General features: G+C 49.8%; 1 protein-coding gene across 4 annotated transcripts in view; it reads left to right on the top strand.

Moving 5' to 3' along the window:
- Window positions 1-21,254, top strand: part of RBFOX1 (RNA binding fox-1 homolog 1) — a 1,464,646-nt gene that overhangs the window by 542,876 nt on the left and 900,516 nt on the right. For all 4 annotated transcript variants that reach the window (XM_036278891.1, XM_036278886.1, XM_036278889.1 and 1 more), the window contains one exon: window positions 8,107-8,154. Coding sequence is in view for 1 of the 4 variants with exons in the window: in XM_036278890.1 (XP_036134783.1) it covers window positions 8,107-8,154 (48 nt within the window). In the remaining 3 variants the exon portion in view is untranslated. The remainder of the gene's footprint in view (window positions 1-8,106; window positions 8,155-21,254) is intronic.

The following is a 21,254-nucleotide window of genomic DNA, read 5'->3' as shown; positions in this document are numbered from 1 at the left end:
ATGGTTACAAGACAGTATAGTTATTCCATTTTCTAAAAAGTTGAGTCAAAATCATTATCCCTAACTAAGGCAATTAAATTTAGACCAATGATTTAAATATTCATCTTCAAGGATAATATGGTGTATATAGGAAAATGTAAAATGCATAGCAGGTAGACCAGATGGATCTCAGTCCCTCTCACATCTTTAGCTGTCAAAGCCAGCCCCCTACCCTCCCTGACTCCGCTCTCTCATCTGCAGAGTGGAAGCATCGGGCCAACGGGCCCTTATGGCTCATGCTTATTTTTAAAGCTTGAGCACTTACTGAAGTCAAAACAATTAAGAATTCAGGTCGCAGTAAGTCACCACTGTGTTCCAAGTCCAAGAACGTAAACTCATACTGGTCGGCGTCTTTTAAGTTAGAAGTTGCTGTTTTTCTTAGACCAGTAGGAAAGTTAAGTGCCCCAACTATCAGAAAAAAACTGCTGTTGAAAAGGAAACCATTGACAACGGAAGGGGAGCAGACTCTGCCACCCCAAAATATGTCTCTTTGGCATAGGGATTATTTGAGGGGTGATGATTTTTTTTAATATATGTTTGTTCTTTATTGATTTTAGAGAGAGAGAAAAGGAGAGAAAGAGAGAGAAACATCGATGAGAGAGAACATCAATTGGCTGCCTCCTGCACGCCCCCTACTGGGGATCGGGCCTACAATCGGGCATGTGCCCTGCCCGGGAATCGAACCGGTGACCTCGGTGCGTGGGTCGACGCTCAACCACTGAGCTATACTGGCTGGGCAGAGGGATGATGATTCTTTGAGAAGCAGCATACACAGCACAGGGGGAACTCTGAACACAGTGGAAGTCCCTCTTTGTAAGAGGAATGTACATTTATAGAGAAAATCTGCATTGTAAGGGTGTTTCCCTCTCTGTACCAGGGAAAGGAAAAAGGACTAATCTCCAGAAACTCTTATCGTTGAAGATAAAATTATTTCAGCCTGTATGAGGACCTTATCCTTGTTCACTGCACTTTTCCGGGTCACCTCCCATAATGGCCTCCCCACAACATCTGGTGATTTGATCTGGAGAGGGTATTTAAGGTGGTGGCTTGAGCCCTTCTGGGGATCGACTCGGTTTTCCGGGTCTCTCCGTGCGTCCAGGAGGTATACACGTTAGCAGGCTTCTGTTGTTTTTTTCTCCTGTTAATCTGTCTTTTATTATGGGAGGGGGTCTTCGGCCAAGAATCTGGAAGGCGAGAGGCGAAACCGTTTCTCCTCTTCTCTATAACTTCGATTCAGAATTTGAAATGAGCTTCTGAATTATTTTTGGAGCGTGAGGTCGAAAGGTGCTTTTCACCATGTAGTACACTGTTGTGAAATAAACGGCATTTATTTTATGTTTGAAAGTGAGTGAGAAACACCTTCCTTCCCCAGTGGAAGGCTGGTTGACCATCAGCCCAGGTGGGGCTGGTCAGGTGAACCTTTGGCCGGGTCTCCCCGGATCCCCAGAGGTGACGTCAGCTGCGTTTCCTGTGACTCGCCCTGGACTTGGTGAATGACCGAGGCCAGGAAAACAGTGCTGTTCAAACACACAGCCCCCCTCCTCGCATGACTCTTACGTCAGATGTTAGCACCTGGTCTCTCCTGTCCACCGCCCTTTTGGGACTGACCTGAACGCATTCATTCAGAGCTGCCAGGGCCTGTTTTCCGGGAACACAGGGCCCAGGAGCACAGCAGCCCAGGACTGCCGCGGGGTCTCCTGTTAAAGGGCCTTTGTTTCCCCTCGGAGCATGGACACAGGGGGTGGTCTCTGGACCAGCCTTCCCTTTCTCAGTGATTCACAGCAAGTGTCACACAGAGGAACTCTGTGCTGGAAGCCCCTTAAGGCCCTTGATTCGTTCCCTGTGGTGTCTGGAAGACAGTTGTCACACGTTTAGAGGCTTAGAGCAGCTGACACATCCTCTCTCAGTTCTCAAAGACAGAAGTCCGGATTCAAGGTGTCAGCGGGCTGTTCTTCCCCAGCCTCTGGGAGAATCCTTCCTGCCTCGGCCAGCCCCTGGCAGCTCCGGGGTCCTTGGCTGGTGGCCGCAAAGCTCCAGTCCTTGCCTCCGACTCCATGTGGATTTCGCTTCTGTCTCTTACGAGGTCATGTGTCATTGGATTTACAGCCCGCTCAGGTAGTCTCATCTCAAGAGTCATGGTTACCTCTGCAAAGCCCCCATTTCCGAATCGGCTCTCGTGCACGGGTTACAGGGACGAGGACCTGGGCACACCTTTTGGGGGTTCCTATTCAACTCACTACAGGTTCCTACCTTCCAAATTCTCCAAGGCCTCCCAGATCTCATCGGCAGACCTTCCTCTCCACCTGTTCACGGGGACCATCGACTCACAGGGACTTCAGAGCTGTGAGCGACGCTGTCCCTGGTCCAGGGTGATGGTGTCCGTCCATGGCGGCCACAAGTGACCCTGACCTACAAAAACCATTAGGAACAACCAACACACCAAATGCCGAGGGACATGAACCTCTCCCGGGAGAGAAAGCGGCGTCTGAAAAGCACAAAGCAAAGGCTTTGATGTCTCAGAAGCCTCAGAAGAGAAAACCTTAAAAACAGAACATTTTTAAGTTCTCCAAAGTCCGCTCAGAAGCAGGCCTCGCAAAGACGTCCGGAGGCTGTCACCCGCGACAGCCAACAGTGATCAATGGCTGCCATATGCTAAGATCTTTGCCTCACAACACACGAGGAGGTCGTGACGACCATCCTCGTCCACAGGTGGGGACACTGAGGCACGGGCTCACGCCTCGTGGGGCGAGGCCCAGTGATGCGCACCCAAGCAGGGCGCCCCCACAGTGGGTACCCGTGGGTCGCCAGCGGTGGAGTCACCGGTCAGGAGTCCCTGCAGCAGAAAGGAGAGTGAATGGCTTCTGCAGGGAAATTGGCTGACGATGAGAGCATCTCTCCAAACTCCCACTGAGCGCGTCGGCCGTTGAGCTGTTTTTCGGAGCGAAGTCTTCGAGCAGGGCTGAGGCACCACCAGAACTACCCTGGTTCAGAGAAGGTCAGGCCGGAGCCCATCTGGAGACACCAGCTCTGTGCGGAGCCCTTCGAACAATAATTTGTTCCCGCCAAAGTGACATTTTTCCAATTTGACTCCAACATTGTTCAGAAGCAAGTGCCGTCCCCTGGGGCGCCTTCCGTGCAGATCCGCAGCGGATGGCAAACCAACAATATCATCTAAATAAAAAAGTCCGGCGCGGGCTTAGTAAATTAATCCTGACAAGAATAAATCGAATAATCTGGGGAAAGGGTTCTGATGCCGCCAGATGGCTTTCTCCTGCCGCCTGCGCCGAACCTCGGTGGCAGATTAAAAACAAAACCTGCCTCTGGTTCACTGGTTTTGTTAGGCAGTTGATTAACACCTGCCACTTCAGCGTGGATAAATCAAACTCGGATGTGGCCCTCTCCCTGCAAATGCAACACATTTTCACTGGAGAAAAGGAGGGAGCAGGCGTCCCCGGGTCGGAACTGCACCAGAACCACAGGGAGCTACTCTTTACCTTGTGTTCACATGGCATCTCAGGTTTAAAAATAATCGATGCTTTTCATCACTCCCAGACTGAGTTAATCGCTGCTTTCTCTTTGTGGTTCTTAGAGGAGGATTTCAAAGAGTTCTTAGTGAGAGTAAGAGGCATGTCGCTCACTCGGGGTCCAGGGTCTGCCAGAGCCCTCAGCGGTGAACATAGGAGTGTGCGTGAGAAAGCCGTGACCCGTGTCCTAGGACCGTGCCTTGCACATCTGCTGGGAACTTTGCCTTAATCTGCTTGGGCTGCCATGGCAACATAGCACAGACTGAGGGCTTCAACAACAGACATTTATTTCCTGATAGTTGTGGAGGCTGGAAGTCTGAGCTCAGGGTACCGGCAGGGTTGGGTTCTAGGGGAGGCTCTCTTCCTGGCTTGCAGACGGCCACTTCTCCGGGTCCTGATATAGCTTCTCCAGCTGTGGGCCCACAAAGAAAACGTGAGCAGTCTCTGAGGCCTCTCTTCCCTGAAAGGCACTAATCCTATCAGATGGGGGCCTCACCCTTAGGACCTCATTTACTCTTACTTATTTTCTTAGAGGCTGCTCTCCAAAATACAGCCACACTGGGAGTTAGGGCTTCAACCTGTGCCTTTGGGGGGGACACAAATCTTCAGCGTTCACACCTGTGAAAATGCAGATTCCGACGCAGCCTCTCTGGGGTGAAGGCCGAGGCGTTGCATTTGGACAGCTCCCTGATGGTGGCGTGGTTGCTGGGGTGTAGCACGTTCTCCACATCACCCCTGTCTTACAGGTGAGGGACTGCCTTTGAGGGGCAGGGCACGCGCCCACGGCTGCCTGGCGGCTGGCTGGTGCAGTCACCCGTCCGGCACCGGTCTGGGTGGCAGGACGGGAACTGCTCACTCGCCACCCACTGGCCTGTAGCCTCTCGGCCTTGAGCCTGCAGCGGGATCTCCGGGCGGGCTTGCCAACATGTAGATTCCTGGGCCTCGGCCCCGGCGTTTCCGATTCAGTAGGTCTGGGATGGGGCTCAAGGATGTGCATTTGACACAGGTGCCCAGAGGATGCTGCCGATTGAGGAGTGCACTTTGGGAATCACATCTGTGCCTCCTCTGTGGTTGATTTTGCACTAGGACCCTCCCTCCCCACAGCAAGAACAGCGAGACACGGGGCCTGAAGTATCCACCTTGACTAAAAGCAATAAAATCACCTGGAAGGGATGAAAAGTGTGAAGAGTCACGTCTGCACAGAGAGGTGAGCTCCGGGGCGAGTTGCAGGAGCAGTCTCCTCAACGTTCGTACCATCAGAACTAAAGAACGCCGACCTCAGCTGGTTGTGGGGTGTTTAGAGACAAGCACAAACCACACCCAGCCCTGTCCCCGGCACCAAAGGGGCACCCCATCACTGCTCACTGTCTTGATCCCACTCAGCCAATGTGAAGAGTCTGTTCCATGGAGAACGAAATCTTCGCCTGTGATAGGGTCCCATCTTGTTCCACTCTTGATTCCCACGGAACCAGGACCTGCTGCACTGAATGAACCACTGTGGGGATGATCTTCCGCCTTTACCAACCCTGTTCTGATGACGCACGGGCAGAATCAAGCCAGCTAGTTCCTGGGGAGAGGGCAGATTTACCTGCCCTGACCTGCGCCCTGCTGAGCCCTGCAGACCCTGCACCATCCTGCCACCCCCACGGGGCCTGCCTGTCCAGGGCTAGCACACTAGGGAGGGTTCCAGCCCTCCAGCTCATCCCCACAGTCTACATCGTCTCTCAGGACACCTGATGGCTCTGCCCAGCCTCTGACCAACCCACCCCGCCTTCCCCATCCCTGACTCCTCACTGTGACTCTCGGTTCTCCACTGTCTGTTGTTAAAACTGAAGTCAGATCGTGTTTGTCCTCTCTTCGAAGCCTCTGAGTGAAGACAGGCCCTGGTGTGCACACGGAGGAATGGGAGCCCGTGGGTACCCTGGCGGAGATGGAGGTGATGCAGCCTCTGTGAGAGACAGTCTCCAGAAGAGTCAGCCTGTGATCCGGCAATGCCGTGTTTCAGCCTGGGCCTTTATGCCAAAGACGAGAAACCAGGGACTTGAGCAGATATGTTCACATGAACCTGTGTTCATGGCAACATTACTCACGACAGCTAAAAGGCGGAGACAACCCAGCATCTATTTTTTGTGGATCAAAAAAACACAGTCTGTACACATCATGGAATATTGTGTCAGGAATAAAATCCGGACACATGCTGCCCATGGATGAACCTTGAATGGAGACATGATGCTAAATAAAATAAGCCACATAGCAAAGAGCTAATATTATAGGAGTGTTATAGACTGAATTTTGTCCCCCCAAATTCATATGTTGAACCCCTTAACCTCCAACATGACTGTATTTGGATACAGGGCCTTTACGGAGGTAATTAAGGTTAAATAAGATCGCAAGGGTGGGGTCGCAATGTGCTAGGACTGGCGTCCTCGTAAGAAGAGGAGACAGAGAGATGGCTGTCTTCATGCACACCTAGGAGATAGCAGGTGAGGGCACCACGAGAAGGTGTTTCCACAGCCTAGAAGAGAGGTCTCACCAGAACCACGCATGACAGCACTTTGATCTCGGACTTCGGCCTCCGGCTCCGTGAGAACATACGTTCTCATTTCGGCCAGCGGTCTGCGAAGGTGGTCATGCAGCCCGTAGAGCAACACAGGTGGTCCCTTCGCAGAGACAGCAAGGAAAAGGGTGGTTGTAGGGGCCGTGGGGAAGGGGGACGAGCGGGACTTGTTCAGTGGGGACAGTTTCATGTTGGGAAAATGAGAACGTTTGAAGACAGCCCTGGCTGGGTGGCTCAGGTGGTTGGAGCATCTTCCCACACAGCGAAGGGTTGTGGGTTCAGTCCCTGATCTAGGCACATGTGGGAGGCAACCAATCTACGTTTCTGTCTCACATCAGTGTTTCTCTCTCTCTCTCTTTCTCCCTCCCTCCCTCCCTTCCTCTTCCTCTAAAATCAATAAAAATTATATATCCTCAGGTGAGGATTAAATAAATATATAGATACATATAGATATAGATATAGATACAGATAATGTACCTACACAGCCCTGGATGTTTTGGCTCAGCAGTTAGAATGTCAGCCCATGAACTGAAGGGTTTCAAGTTGGATCCGCCACCCCAGTTGGGGTCATGTGGGAGGCAACCAGTTGATCTCTCTCTCTCTCTCTCTCTCTCTCTCCCCCCCCTCTTCTATCTAAAAATAAATGGAAAAATATCCTCAGGTGACAATTAATGAAAAAAAATTATCTGTGTGTGTGGAGATGGGTAGTGGTGATGGCTGCACAACAATGTGAATGTGCTCACGGCCACTGGACTACACACTGCAAAACAGTTAAAATAGTAAATTTCATGTGCATTTTCTTAAAATAAAAACAGTAATGCTGTGTGGTCCTTCACTGACCTGATCCCCCACTATTTCCCTAATTAACTGTCCTCCAGCCACAGGGGCCTCCTTCCTCCAGCTTGACCATGTCCAAGTTGTCTGAGGTGCCTCTTGCCCAGATGACCCCAGGGTTCATCCCATAACTTTCTTCAAACGTTTACTCTGTTGCTGCTTCTCTTTAAAATTTGACATTTTATTCTCCTACTCTCAGCATTTCCCATCCTCTTCTCCCTGCTTTATGTTTCTTCATAGAACATACCCTCTTCCCAAAAAGCAAGCTTGCACTGGCATTTCTTTGTATGCATGTCTTTTCCAACAGAATGTAGGCATCACCAGGGCAGGGCCCACCATGTGTCTTGTATGTGACTGAGCCCTCCGTGCCGACAGTAGAGGTACTGATGTGTAGCTTTTGGATGAGTAAATGAACATCACAGTTACTCGTGTGCGTGTGTATGTGTGTGTGTGTGTGTGTGTGTGTGTCTGCCATTCCTTCTAACTGGTGAGTTCCTTGAGGATAGAAACCATGCTTTTGTTTTTTTCACCATTACGTTCGCGAGCAACAGGACAAATGCGTAAAAATGTAGGTGTGCAATAAATATGGATGGATGGTTGGATGGACAGATGGATGATGGGTGGACGAACGGACGGATGAATGATGGGTGATGGATGGATGAATGGAGGGAGGATGGAGGGATGATGGATGGATGGATGGACAGATGGATGGATGGATGGATGATGGATGGTGGATGGATGGTAGATGGATGGATGGATGGATGGAGAGATATAGAATAGACAGTGGTGGTTTTGTGTTGAAAGGAGGATGATTTAACTGTCCTAAATCTGGAATGGGAGAGACATTAAGTCTGATTAAGGGAAGTCTTTGCTGATGTGACAAAGGGTTCTGAGGAGCATATTATTATATGAACCATCAGCTTCTCTTTGTTGTGGGCTCCGATCCCTAGCATTTGCCTTCGCCCACATCTGCAGCTTTGTTATGACATCCACAGGCTCCCACGGGGACACCAGGGCACGTGCTCCTAAAAGCACGTGGGGAGCAGCAGCAGGCAGGGCGCTCTCGGCTGCTTCAAAGAGCATGTCAGCGACACTGCGCCTGTGCCTGGCCACAGTCTGACCTTGTTCTCTCTCTCTCTTCCCTCCTCGCAGGATATCAAAGCCGACCGCAATACCTGTGTGGACATAGAGGACAGAGAGGTAAGTTGATATTTTCCATCGTCTTGGTTTCAAGCAAAACAAGAACTCGCCGACCTGGACCCCGTGTTGGAGGCACGCCTCACTGGGCACTGGCTCGCGAAGGGGACACGCGTGCCGGTGTCGGACACGTCGAGACAGCCGTGCTTTCAACCGCTCACCTGCGTTCCTTGCTCCGGGTCCTTTCGGGCGGCATCGGTGAGGAGTGCACGCTGCATTTCCTTAGGGAAGGCACTGCCCATGTTCACGCAAGTCAGAGCGCCTCCTCAGGAGGACAGCCCGTTTGTCTGTCAGCTCGTTCACGTGGGAGCGGGATATTGTCGATGATTAGATGTAATGTCCCACATCGCGGATGGTTCACTAATGTTACATAGTATATACAGGGGGTGTGATGTTGGGGTTTTCCCGCTGTGTCCCTGTGTTCCATCAAGGGTCTGCCTCGGTTTCCATCATGACGCAGACTCAGCGGTGGCAACTTCCTGGGACATGAATCTATTTACACGAGGTGTTTTGGGGGGTGGCAAGGGGAAGATATGTTCTCCACATGTAGAGCCCCCTCCCCCATGTATCTTCTTGTCACACTTGGTGTGGATCCCCTCAGAAAAAGGCACCCTAAGACCATGGTCCTTCCCTGGAATAGTCTCACGGTCTCTTTATTGACAAGAGTTCACACACGTTTCTGTGGCGGAACGCATCCAAGCAGATCAGATCTACCTTTAATGCCTTGAATCCAAAGAGGTCAAGTAAGTGAAGTGAGGGTATGATCTCCTGGCGGCCTTGGACATCCTCCCCCAGTTCCGAAAGCTGTCTCTCTGCCCCTGCGCTGTGATTGCCGAACCCGTGATTGCTTCAAGCAGAGGCGCCCACCCCGATCACGTGACAGCTCAGTCCCCCGCCAATGAACAAGGTGGTGGGAAAATCCTCCAAACAAGCCTTGCTTTTCAATGAAAGGCGATTGCCGTGCATTCTCTTAAGGAGTGTTACCTCCTCCCATGGAAGGGAGTGGTGACATGGTAGCTTGCATTCCCTCTGCGTGGTCTTCCCTCGGTTGGAGCTGCCCGTTGCTCTGACCGGCAGGCGAGGGTGTTTCCATTCAACCTGCATTCGCCGTGTGTTTTCATGCTGGTAGGCTCGTGGGCAGGTGCCCTGTGCGTCGGGCAAACGGAACCACCACGGGGGCTGAACATGTGTCCACCGCATGTGTCATCTGTCCCCACCAGCCCAGCCCTCGGTGACCTGCCCCAGCCACGCGGCTCTCATACGGCGGACGCACCTTCTCTGTCCTGCTTCCGAGTTCAGGATGTTTCTCCTTCCCTTGGACGTGTATGGAATTCTTGTGTTCCTGCCCAATAATTTTTCTTTCTTTCTTTATAAAAAAATTATTTTTTCTTATTGGTTTTTAGAGCGAGACATAAAAACATCAATGAGAGAGAACATTGATCGGCTGCCTCCTGCATGCCCCCCACTGGGGATCGAGCCCACAGCCTGGGCATGTGCCCTGACCGGGAATCGAACCAGCGACCTCTTGGTGCATGGGTGATGCTCAACCACTGAGCCACACCAGCCGGGCTCTGTCTTTCTTTTGTTTCCACTTTCTTGGCCAATATTGTTTGAAAGATGTCAGAAGAACTGATACTGTTAAAACAGCATCAGCTCTGTCACCCACAATATAAATGAGCTGCCTCGATTCCCACATCACGATGAGAACGAGGCCCTGAGACGGTGGCGGCTTTGTGGTGTTCACCAGTGGGCAGCAGTCCTGCCGATCACTCTGAACGTGGCTTCCGTTTCCCCCAAATCGAGTAACACATGGACAGCACACACATGGGTTTCTGTGCTTGTCACGGACTGGTGGGTTGAGGCAGACATTTCAAACCAGGCCTCGTTTCTAAACTGCGCTGCTGTTGTTTTCTTGACCTCATATGACTAATGACTCGTGAATTAACTCCACCTTTGGTGGTGACTTCCAGAGATACGACTACTATAATACCTACTTCTGTTCTCGCTGTCTTCCTCCCTGGGGACTTTCATGTCTTCTGTCCAACGAAACTTTGCTTCCTGCCTTGATTCTTTTGTGATTTATTTCTTCTTTGGTGATGTGAGCATTGGGGCTGTGGCTTCTCTGGGGTCTCCTCATGGTTGGAAGCAGGGGTGAGGTCTTGGAGGTGGTTTGTATGTGAAGGTCCTGTCTCTCAAAGAAAAAGTCAAGATGCAAAACTTAACCGCTGGTGTGGGGGCAGCCCCCCCCACCCCCGTAGGACGTGGACACACCATGCAGCTGAAGTGACTGCCCCTGTTCCCTGACTGGCTCCTGTTCCTCTGCCACCCTGATGGGTGATGAGGAAATTGCACCGTGGACATGGATGCTCGGTCCTGCATGTGTGGGTGTCCCTCTGCATTTAACCCCAATGCTTCTGACACCATCAGTCATTTGATTAAGTGGAACTGAAGTGACAGGAGATGACAGAGGTGCCACAATAATAAGTCAGCCTGCCTCTGAAGAGGCCGTCCCGTGGCCCGGCAGGTTCCAGGATGCGGAGTGCGCTGGCGGAGAACTAGTGTGTTCTCAACGCTCCCTTCCTTCCATTGCGAGACCGTAGCGTGAGGCCTCTGGGACTCGATGGCCTCTGTCCTGTGTGCCACTGGACATACCCGCATGCTCACATTCATTATACCTTTGCCTGTGGCTGGGAGCATCTTCTTGATAAAAGGACTTTGGAAAACACAGGGTCTCAAGTTTTCTTTCACATCTAGTAGGGTCTCTCCGGCCAGCCCCCTCGAATGTCACACCTTATCCATTCAGTGAGGCCATTTGCTGGAGGTGAATTGTTTTCCCCTTGGATCCTAGACCAGAAATGATGATGGACGAGAAACAGTGAATTTCAAGAGTTAAAGAGAGCCCTCTTCTAAATATAGGAAATCGCTCTTCTTGGTCGGCACAGAGTTTGGGTTCAATCTGAGACTGTGGACAGGAGAGGGTTTTCTTTTTCCTCCTGTTTCTCTATTTCTCTTTTCATGTTTATTTTCCATGGGCAGACAGAATGCAGATCGTCATTTGGAGAACCTTGTCCGGCTGTTTATGGAGACGTCTGTGGTGCATTCTGTAGTGAGGCTTTGCGTTACGTTTCTCTTGTGCTCCCAAGACCACACATCAGCAGAGGCCCTGTGAAAGGACCTGGGCTTGGATGGCTTCCTGGCCATTTCTGGAAGTCACTGGAGGATGTCCCGGGGAGGTCGGAAAGGCTGGTCGAGTTTCCCACCTGCAGAGGGAAGTAGCATTGGCTGTTTCCTCCCACAGGTGAATGCCACGGAGCTCAGGCAGGGTGAGCAAATGTCACAGGAGGCGACCCGTCACTCAGAGCAACTGCACGGCCTGGCACAACCATGCGCGATGGGCATTTCCAGGGCCCGTGCTGCTGGTGGGGAACGAAGGCATTCAAATTCATTTTTATTTGGGATACAAAATCCATCTGCCTTTCAATGCTCTTATGAGGAGTGCAGTTCAGTTGATGAGAGGAGAGGCTGATGGATCAGTCCAGGAGAGAATCTGTCAGGAGGAGGTGAGAGCCCATTTGTCAAAGGCCATCAACACTGCCAGGCTTCCTCTTGCCACTTACCACCTGGCCTGCGCGGCTAAACCATTTCCGATCTGCTCTGAAACTGCATGCAAGGGGTTTGCATGGTTTTCCAAGTTACGGCGACTCTCAGATTGGGTCTGATGGAAGCTGACGGTGATGGGGAGGCAGACTGTTGTGTAGTGGTGATACTGAGAGAGGTCTGAACTTTTTTCTTTCGCCATGCTTCAAATTAGCCATTGTGTGTACCTGCAGATGCTGACAACAGCTATGTGTGCAGGTTCCAACATGATCCATATCTTAAAGGTGAAAAAAAACAGAGGCTCAGAGAGGTTAAGTGACTTGCCTAAGATCACTCACGTTGCATGATAGGTCAGTATCTGAACTCCCAGGTTTTCCCCCTAGAGGCTATGCTCTTAGTTATAGTGCTACTCTGCTCTCTCGCTCTCTCTCTCACACACACACACACACACACACACACACACGCACACATGCATGCACACAGAGTTCACACACGCACAAGTGCTCACACACATGCACCCGCATGCATGTACACACAAAGAGAACGACATTTATACGATGTGCAAACTGCCCTTTCCAATGGAAGAATGTGTGCCTGAGCTGTTCACCCCCTGCTGAGTAAGTGATGTGGCTTCCAGTTGGGGACAAGCTTTCAGCCTCCGATGTGCTAGCTCCGGCTGGCTCACAGTAGGGACTCGACACAGCGTCGTCCATTCTGACCCTCCGGCAAGCCCGTGGCACCTGGTGGGAGGATGGTCCCTGTTTCTGGTCTTGAGGACAAGGGACAGTAACCTCCAAGTACAGCACTGGCTTCAGTTTCCAAAAGACCCGGTTCGGTTCCGAGCTTCTGTATTTCCAGCAGGGGTAAGACATTTTGTGCTCTGAAGGAGTGAGCATGATCCGTCGGTGCAACCACAGGCTGGGGGGCTGGACCGTCCTGGGCTTTCATCCTCCTCGGCAGCTCTGCGACCTGAGAGGCTCCCTTCCCCCACCTCGGTCTCCATTCGCCTGTCTGGGACTTGGAGATAATGCCATCCCCTGGAAAAGCTGATGTGAGGCATTGACAAGATAACACTGCGAAGCCGCACGTGTAGTTCCTGGCACAAAATGAGAACCCACGGTAGCTGCTTCTGTTTGGTGTTTGCTAATGTCCATACCTACGGGCATTCCATGTCATCAGTTGTTGAATTCCTTTAAAAAGAAACTTAGCAAGGTTCAGAGAAACGGGCCCCCAGCGGGGCCTAGGAGGCTTCGGGAATATTTTAGAGAGGAAGAGATGCTTGGCTCAGGTCAGAAAATAACACACTCACCTGTCTGCTGGGCCCAGGCAGCCATCACAGCTCAGTAAAGGGAGACACAGGGAGACAGAGGGTGACCGCGGGGGAAGAGGAAGTGGTGGGGACAGTGGTGGACTGACAAGAACTGGCCCCAGAGCCAGCTACCGGTTGCCATGTGGAATATAGGTTCAGGGTGGCCATTTTCTAAGCCACTCTGAACATCTGGATTTTCATGTCAAACCCCTGGTGTGTAAAATACTGTACACACCAAATCAAACCTATGTGCAGAAGGGGTTCAACAGACTCACAAGCCTTGTGACTTGCAGACCAAGTCTCATGGGCAATGCATAGAACGTGGTATGTTGAAGGTAGGTAGAGGTCCAGTGTGCATCTCCTAGGTGGCCCGGGGGTGATAGAACATGTGACGGGTTGTGTGTGCCGTGCCAATGGACTGGGGCTGGGCGTCCGTCTCCCCTCCCAGGGGAAGTGGAGATAGGGGAGGACAGGTATCTCTGGACAGGGCCAGATCGGTATGGAACCAAGGAGATGAAACTGTGTGACTAACTCAGCCAAAGGGAGAGAGTCAAGAGGAAAGAAGGGATCGGACAGAGCCCAGAGGTGGGGCCAGAGGCGGTCCTGGCGAGTACAAGTGGAGTGAAGATGGAGGCCTTGGCTGCACGGTGACGTCGGCCAGGACCCTAAGAAATACTGGGGCTGGGTTGGCAGCAGGTGTCCCCTTTTTAAAGGTGCGTGGTGGCAGAGGACCACGCGTCCCTGCAGGCCAGCATTGCCCAAGCGTGACTTGGGTTTCATACGATAGAAGGGGTACGTCAGTGGCTCCTGGCCATGCACCGGACCCTCAGTGCAGAGCTGGAAGGGTCTCTTGGCAGTTATTTCTCAGATCTTGGGATTATATCAGGGAGAAATAATTTGGAGTTTTGTTTGCTAATTTGTTTAACAAACCCAAAAGGTTTCAAACAGTTGGGAATCCACCTTCGCAACCAAGAGACCCAGAACTCTTGACAGGCAATTGTAATACGTAGCTATACTTTAATAACATTGTTTTATTTTTGGTTGGGGTTATAGTCTGCACATGACAAAGGATACCACTCTTTCCATGGACTTCCATCGACTATCTCCTTTTTAAAAAGTCTACTTAAGATGTAGTTGCATAATTTTAACGAATCTATCAAGAACAAAGAACTGAGTTCATCTAATGAAAGTCAGATTGATACAGAAAAATTGTGTATGTGGATTTCAATGAACCAGAGTTTAAGAAACACTGTTTCCTGAGGGTGGGTTTGCAATCCAAAGAGAGACTTGGGTTTGCCTTTGGGGAGTTTCAAACCCTATGTGTCTGCAAGGGGGACTTAGACGGGGACGAGATGGGTGGAATTAGGGGCTGGGCCAGAGGGCAGGAGTCTGAACTAGCGCCAGGCAGGAAGAGGAAGGTCTGGGTTTCTGAGAGTCAATCAGTCCTACCCACGTGGATGGGTCTCTTCCATGGGTCATGGCCAGCTCCACCCAGGAACATCTCAGACACTGCCCAGCTTAAGTATCTGTGTACAACTGATGCCGTGAATAGACGAGCTGATAAACACAGACAATAAATTAATCTCCTGGATTTCAGAGGCTTGGATGCCGGTGAGGTTGAAAGTGAGCAAAAACCGTCACCAGAGTTGGTTTCTATTAGCACTGATCTCTTGCTGTGGGGATGGCAGTGGATTAGCCCTTCGGGCTCTGACAGGCAGAACAAAGACGGAGGAGAAGACACACTCCTTACAGAGGGGCTCTCCCAGGGATGGCAAGCGTTCATGGACCAGGGCTCATTAAAGACCGAAATGAGATCTTCAAGGCAGATGGGCAAAAACCGCAGTGAGCACCATTTGGTGAGACTCACGGCACTGACAGGGGGATTGGTTTCTTTTTTGCTCCAAATGCCCTTTGTTTAAGGCTGATTATATATGTATGCATTAAATGGGAGGACACTCCAAGATTCCTCAAAGTTGTGGAAATGAAAATTGAAGTATCCCTGAAGAAGGATAGGTGAGTTACAATTGCAGGGGAAGTGGGGGAGAGGCTCCTGGATGGGGCTCAGTGATGTAAGTGTGCAGGGGGAGGTGTGGCACGGTTTGGGAACCGGAGAGAGGTGTGTGGCTTGAGAGGAGGCTGGGAAGCAGGCAAGGGCCAAGTCATCTGAAGCCTGATAAGCAAGGGGCGTGTTTTGTCCTTGATCACAGAATGAAGTCTGCGGTACACGGCGTGTGCTCTGAGCCTGTGAAATAACCAGATGCACACAGACAGTTCCCCTGCCTCAAGGTGTCCCCTTGCTCACAGTTGTGCTTGGCCAGTGAGAACTCTGGCAGGTCACCGCGTCCCCACCATCCCTGGCCAAGGCGCAGGTCAGAGTCATTTAACACCAGCAAAACCGGTATCTGGGCGGCCTGGCTATTCTGTTTGTGCAGCGGCTATCTCTCTCGCGATTTCCCAGAACTGTGAATTTTCTCAGGATTATTAACCATCATTCCTATCGGCCAGGCGCTCACTCCCAGTGAATTCCCATCCACTTGTTGGCCGGTGGTTTGACTGTGTTCAGAGCAGCAGCTCACTCTCCCTCCACCATCTCTAGCCAAAGAAGGTGCCATTTAGCGCCAGCCAAGCGACTCATGTTTGCAGACCTGCCTCAGCTCCTTTGTTCAGCAAGGATTTATGGCTGAGACCGAGGTGGGGTTTGGTGTGCACCCCTCTTTTCTGCTAGGAGACAGGGCACCATGAGCTGCACCCATGGCCACCGATGGCCAGCCTCCATTAGTTTTACTCCACCGAGAGTAGAGATGACATATCCCAGTGTGTGTCTGGAATGATGTGTTTGGAACCTCAAATAGGAGGTGATGGAAGTCCACTCTAGAAAGGGACACTGACCCCCCCAAATTGTTTGCTGCCAAGAATTCCTCAGCATTTTTGTTCACGTCTACATAGTTTATTTCAAAAGACAGTGTAGTCAATCTGGGTTTGAATCCCAGCTCCGCCCATTATAAGTTGAGAAGCCTTGGGAAACTCCCATTAGCTTTCTGATGCACAGACACACACCTATATCATGGGGGCAGATAACACAGGCCACGTGTATTTTCTGGGCTGCTTTAGTCAGGACATCTTCAATGGCATAGTGGAAAGTCAGGTTGGACCAGCTTACAGAGAGAGAGAAAAAGACAGCCGTCTCATGCAATACCAATAAAATTAGTCTGCCTTCTGGTATTGCTGGACCCTGGTGTTTAAAATGTAAATGAGGTGCTGAGATGGTGACCACTAGCTATAGGCTTAAGTCCTACCTGTGGAAAGAGAGAAATTCTCTTTCAGTAGTTTTAGCACAATTCCCAGGGGTGTTGCTCCTTGGCTTAGCCCACGTACTGAGCTACAGATAGCGGACCTCTGCTTGTCTGTCTGTCTGCCCTCACCCACAACCGGCGGTAGGATGGGCCCCAGCTGAATGACTTAAATGAATTCAAAGTAGAGTCCTGAAAGGTAACCCTCCTCACCTGGTGGTTTTTCCGGGCGAGAACCTGGTCAATGATGACTGCAACCAGCTGGCAATGAGCACGTGCCATGTTCCAGGCGCTGTTTGAGCACTTCATGAGCAATCTGTTACGAATCTTTATAAAGATCCTTGGCGATGCACGCACTCTGCATCCCTGTTTTACAGATAAGGAAATGAGGGAGAGCGGAGTGAACGCATGTGCCTGAGATCAACCAGGTAGTAAGTGTAGGAGTGTATTGAAGCCTGGGTGGTCTGGGTTCGAGTCTGCACCACCACTTCTGCTGGAGATGCTGCTCAGGAGAATATGATACCTGGCCCTGCCTGCTGCACATGCTCAGTGCTCAGTGCCCAGCACACAAGTAAAAGGTAGCTCTCTTCATGAGAATGATTGTTACAGAGCCTGCACCGGAACAGAGATAACCCGGGCCAATGCTAAATGGTCCTCTGTGATGTGTCTCTGCATTTAACCGCCTCCTAATCACTCAGCCCAGTGAATTATGTCGGGGCCCACCACGGTCTGCTCTCCAGAATGATCAAAACGTTGTGCTTCCCACCGGCACCTCGCTGCTCTGCGTGGCTGTTATTTCTGTAGACCAGGCCCTCTTCCTCCAGGACGGGTCTCTGCACCTGCCTTTTATATTTTATCTGCAGGTTCCCTGACACGTTCCTCTTTTATGAAACTTTGAAAATGAGCTGTTAGTTAGGTTTTCCTCTTTCATGCCTTTTAGGACAATTGGAAGGGGGTGGTGGGCTGGGGCATGGGGAAGGCACGTAAAAACTGGAAGAGCTTCTGAAATGGATGTGGTGGGGAGCTCATTTAGCCTCTGATGGTGGAGAGGGGTGCTGGCACTCTCCGCAGTGCCACGGACAGAGATGTGAGCGAGAGTCAGTGCCAAGCTACTGAGGGAGATCAGGCTGTTTCACTGATGAGCCCTCCCATCAGCCTTGAAGGTGGCTTTGGGAAGCTCATCTAATACATCACAGTTTTAGCTCAGGATTCTCAAAGGCCTGGGTTTGAATCCCAGCTTGGTCACTTCCTGGTCATGTAACCTCTCAGATGCTTAAGTTCTCACATCAAAGGGAGGGAATGAGAGTGGTTAATTTCTGGGGACACAGTGCAATGCAATGAGCTAATATTCAGCCTCCTGGCTTGGCATGATACATGTAAGCCACCTTTTTATAGCATCTTATATTCACTTTTCTCCTCCTCTTCTTTCCTTCTGTCTCAGTTTCATAGATCTCGGGTGGCATCCAAAAGGTTGCGAAGTAGAACAGTAAAGGCAGTACAAAGCTGGAACTAGACACCAGGTCTCCCACGACAGGTCTGGGGTTGGGTGTGTCCTGTGGGCACTCGCCAATCTGGGTGAAGGCACGCAGAGAGGGATGGAAAACAGCTAAACATGTAAGCCTGGGATTGGAAACAGACTCGATCTCTGGTGTCATCGTGGATGGATAGTGGCTACAAAGCCACTGTGTTAATGAGGAGTCTGAGATGTGGGTTCTCCTCGCAAGAGTGCGTGATAGATTAGTGATGCCTGCCCAGGCTGAAGGCAGGGGTTCAGTGAGTGTGGCGGGAATAGGCCGCTCCTGGCACAGAATCTGAAACTGAGGAGAGAAGCAAACCCCAGCTGCTCTGTATTTAAGCCCAAAGATGAAGAGGAGACAGACATGTCATGCTTCTGTTGCATTCAGGAGTTGGTTTTGACTTTTAGGCTCACCTGCTTCTCTGTTATGAATTTGCATCGTCTATCAGGGACCAGTATTTTTATAGGTGGTGAATGGCGTGGAAGCATTTTAAGAGCCTTAGATCAGGCATGTGTAGCCACACTGTCCTAGGCCCTTGAGAAGTCCACCCTGCCCGTTACATTTTGGTGAAACCTTACCTGACTTCAGCCTCAGGTAGGTAGGATTATGTCCTTGATGCCTCCATTTTAAAGGTGTGATTTATTCATAATGATATTTGCCATCTCTCTGAAGTTATGTATTCATCGGAACTGAATTGCTTACATTTTAATACCATTAATTATAGCTATTGTTTTCACTTGTCATTTATTTCGCTTAAAAGAAATCTATTCTTTTTGTCTAATTTTTAGTGATGCTTCTCTCCGTAAACGCTGAGTTCCAATGGATTGAGAAAACGCTTAATTACGTGCAGAGCCAGTTTTCTCAGAAAGCTCTGTCACCTCTTCTGGGCGGGGGAAAAAAAAAAAAAAGGCCACCAGTTCTTTTATGATAGACAGAGTGAGCGTTAATTAATTTTTTTCTCTCAGTTGGGGCATTATTCCACTTCTTGATATGTGATGGCGACTTTATGCTTCAGATGGAAAGCCTTGTCCAAACGTGATTTATGTGGTCCCAGCTCTTTTGCACCGTTCAGCTGAAATCTTCCTCGTGTTGATCAAGGTCAGAGAACGCAGGGACTGTGTCATCCATCTCAGCAGCCAGGCTGCTGAAGTAATTTTTGACGGAACGTGATGCCACGGCAGCAGAATCCCAGGATGCGGGGGGGGAAATGCACACATACTTGTGCAAACACACATGTGTGCACACACATGTGCCTATGCACACACACACAAGCCCATGCACGTTTTATACTGAGTTGTTATTTTACGGAGGCTTTTTTTTTTTTTTTTTAATCCAGTTCTGGGTTAGTCTTTGTTTTTGTATAAAGTCTTCAAAAATGCTTTCGTTTTTGCTGTGGCCTCTGCAAACCAAACACTTTCAGAATCTGGTTGAGCAAAGGTTTTTTATGTTTTCTTTTTTTTTTATTGTCACCCGAGGACATTTTTCCATTTTTTTGTTCAGATAGAGTGGGAGGGAGAGAGAGGAAGAGAGAAAGAGAGAGAAACTTCGATGTGAAAGGGACACATCCAGTGGCTGCCACCCGCACAACCAACCAGGGCCGGGGGGGACAAACTGCAACCGCAGTACGAGCCCTTAGTGGGAACCGAACCCGGGTCTCTCTGGACTGCAGGCTGACGCTCTAACTGCTGAGCCAAACCAGCCAGGGCTATGTTTTCTTTTTAACCAGGATGTTTGCTGGGTGGACTGGAGAACAGATCCTTGAGAACAGTAGAGATCGCAAGCTCAGGTGCAGGGAGCGGAGGGAGGAAGCCAGTGCTTGTCAGGAGCCTGCTCGCAGGACCTGACTCAGCCGGGAGCTTCCCAGCTTCTCTGTGTCTGAGCCAGTGAGGTCACCGGTTCCTGTGGCCCCCAGAGAATCAAGTCAGAGAAACAACTGAAAACTCGAAGTGCATCTGGGCATCCCCTCAAAATAGCACCCTACATTACAATAACAGAAAACCGTAGTTTTTAGTTTGATCTTTTCAGATTGGGTTTTTCTGTTGATCCAACGCATCGATTCACACATGGACAAATATTAATTTTGCCCCTATGATGGAATGTTTTCATGGGGAATCACAGAAGCCTGAGAGCGATCACGAAGGCGCTAACAGAAAAGTCACGCAAAGGAACTCATCAGTGGACGCAGGCGCATGGTGAGCACCTGTCCTCGATAGCTGCATGAATGTACAAATTAAAGCCACTGTGAGGTACCAATTTCTACCTACTAAATTAGCCACATTAACATAAAATGAGAATGTTCCCTCTTCCCACTCTGATTAGGTTGCCATGAAGCTGGCTTCTTCATTTTTTGTTTGTTTGTTTCTACTGGTCTTGTTGCAATTTAGTGAATGTCAGTTAAAAACCAGAGTCCCTGTGTCTATGAACAACCATGCAGATAAGTATTCTTTTGATCCCAATCTTAAGCCCATGAATTATTATGAATTAATTCTATGAATTCATTTTGTTTTAACTGAAACAAAATGTCACCTAAATGAAAGCACCGTTTTCCTTTCATTGCAATGTCAAAAGATTGACAATAACCTAAATACCCAATCTTGAGCTTATTATATTGAACTCAGAACATGATGGAGTATTACATGGCTGTTAAAATGATCAATTTGCATGTGTCAGAGGTCCAAGGACTAATAACACATAGAACGTTGAATAGAAATATGTTCCATAAGGTAGCATGTGCTTCTGATTATGATCATGTATAAAATTTGTATGGGAGAAGAAAGATATTTATTTTTTATAGTCAAACATAATTTTACTAATGTATGATTTGAGAATTAGAAAGTAACTCATGGCGATGGTTAGTTTTATGTGTCAACTTGACTAACCAAAGGATGACCAAATGACATCCTATTTCTTCATGAGTCAATGAGGGTGTTTCCAGATGAGAATAGCATTTGGACCAGTAGACTCAGTAGATTGCTCTGTCCAATGTGGCTGGGCATGATGCAATCCACTGAGGGTCCGAATAGAACAGAAGGCAAAAGAAGGAGGAATGTGGCTCCTTTTTCCTGCCTGGGGTAGAGAAAGAACTATGAATGAATTCAAAGACAGAAATCTAGCCCAGCTGGTGTGGCTCAGTGGATTGAGGGTTGTCCCATGGATTGAGAGGTCCTGGTTCAATTCCTGATCAGAAAACATGTCCAAGTTTTGGGCTTGATCCCCAGTAGGGGGTGTGCAGGAGGCAGCTGATGGATGTTTCTCTCTCTCTTTCTTCCTGTCTCTCTGTCAATAAAAAACACATATATTTTTAAAAGACAGAACTCTGCAGTCAATCCAGGAGATGAGATATTCATATGTACATAAAAGGCCAATGCACAGCTCTGGACAGAGAATGAT

This window comes from Molossus molossus, unplaced genomic scaffold (assembly GCF_014108415.1).
Source record: "Molossus molossus isolate mMolMol1 unplaced genomic scaffold, mMolMol1.p scaffold_m16_p_3, whole genome shotgun sequence".
NCBI classification, from domain to species: domain Eukaryota; kingdom Metazoa; phylum Chordata; class Mammalia; order Chiroptera; family Molossidae; genus Molossus; species Molossus molossus.
Note: the sequence above shows the minus strand (reverse complement) of the source record. Positions and strands in the feature narration are given on the sequence as shown.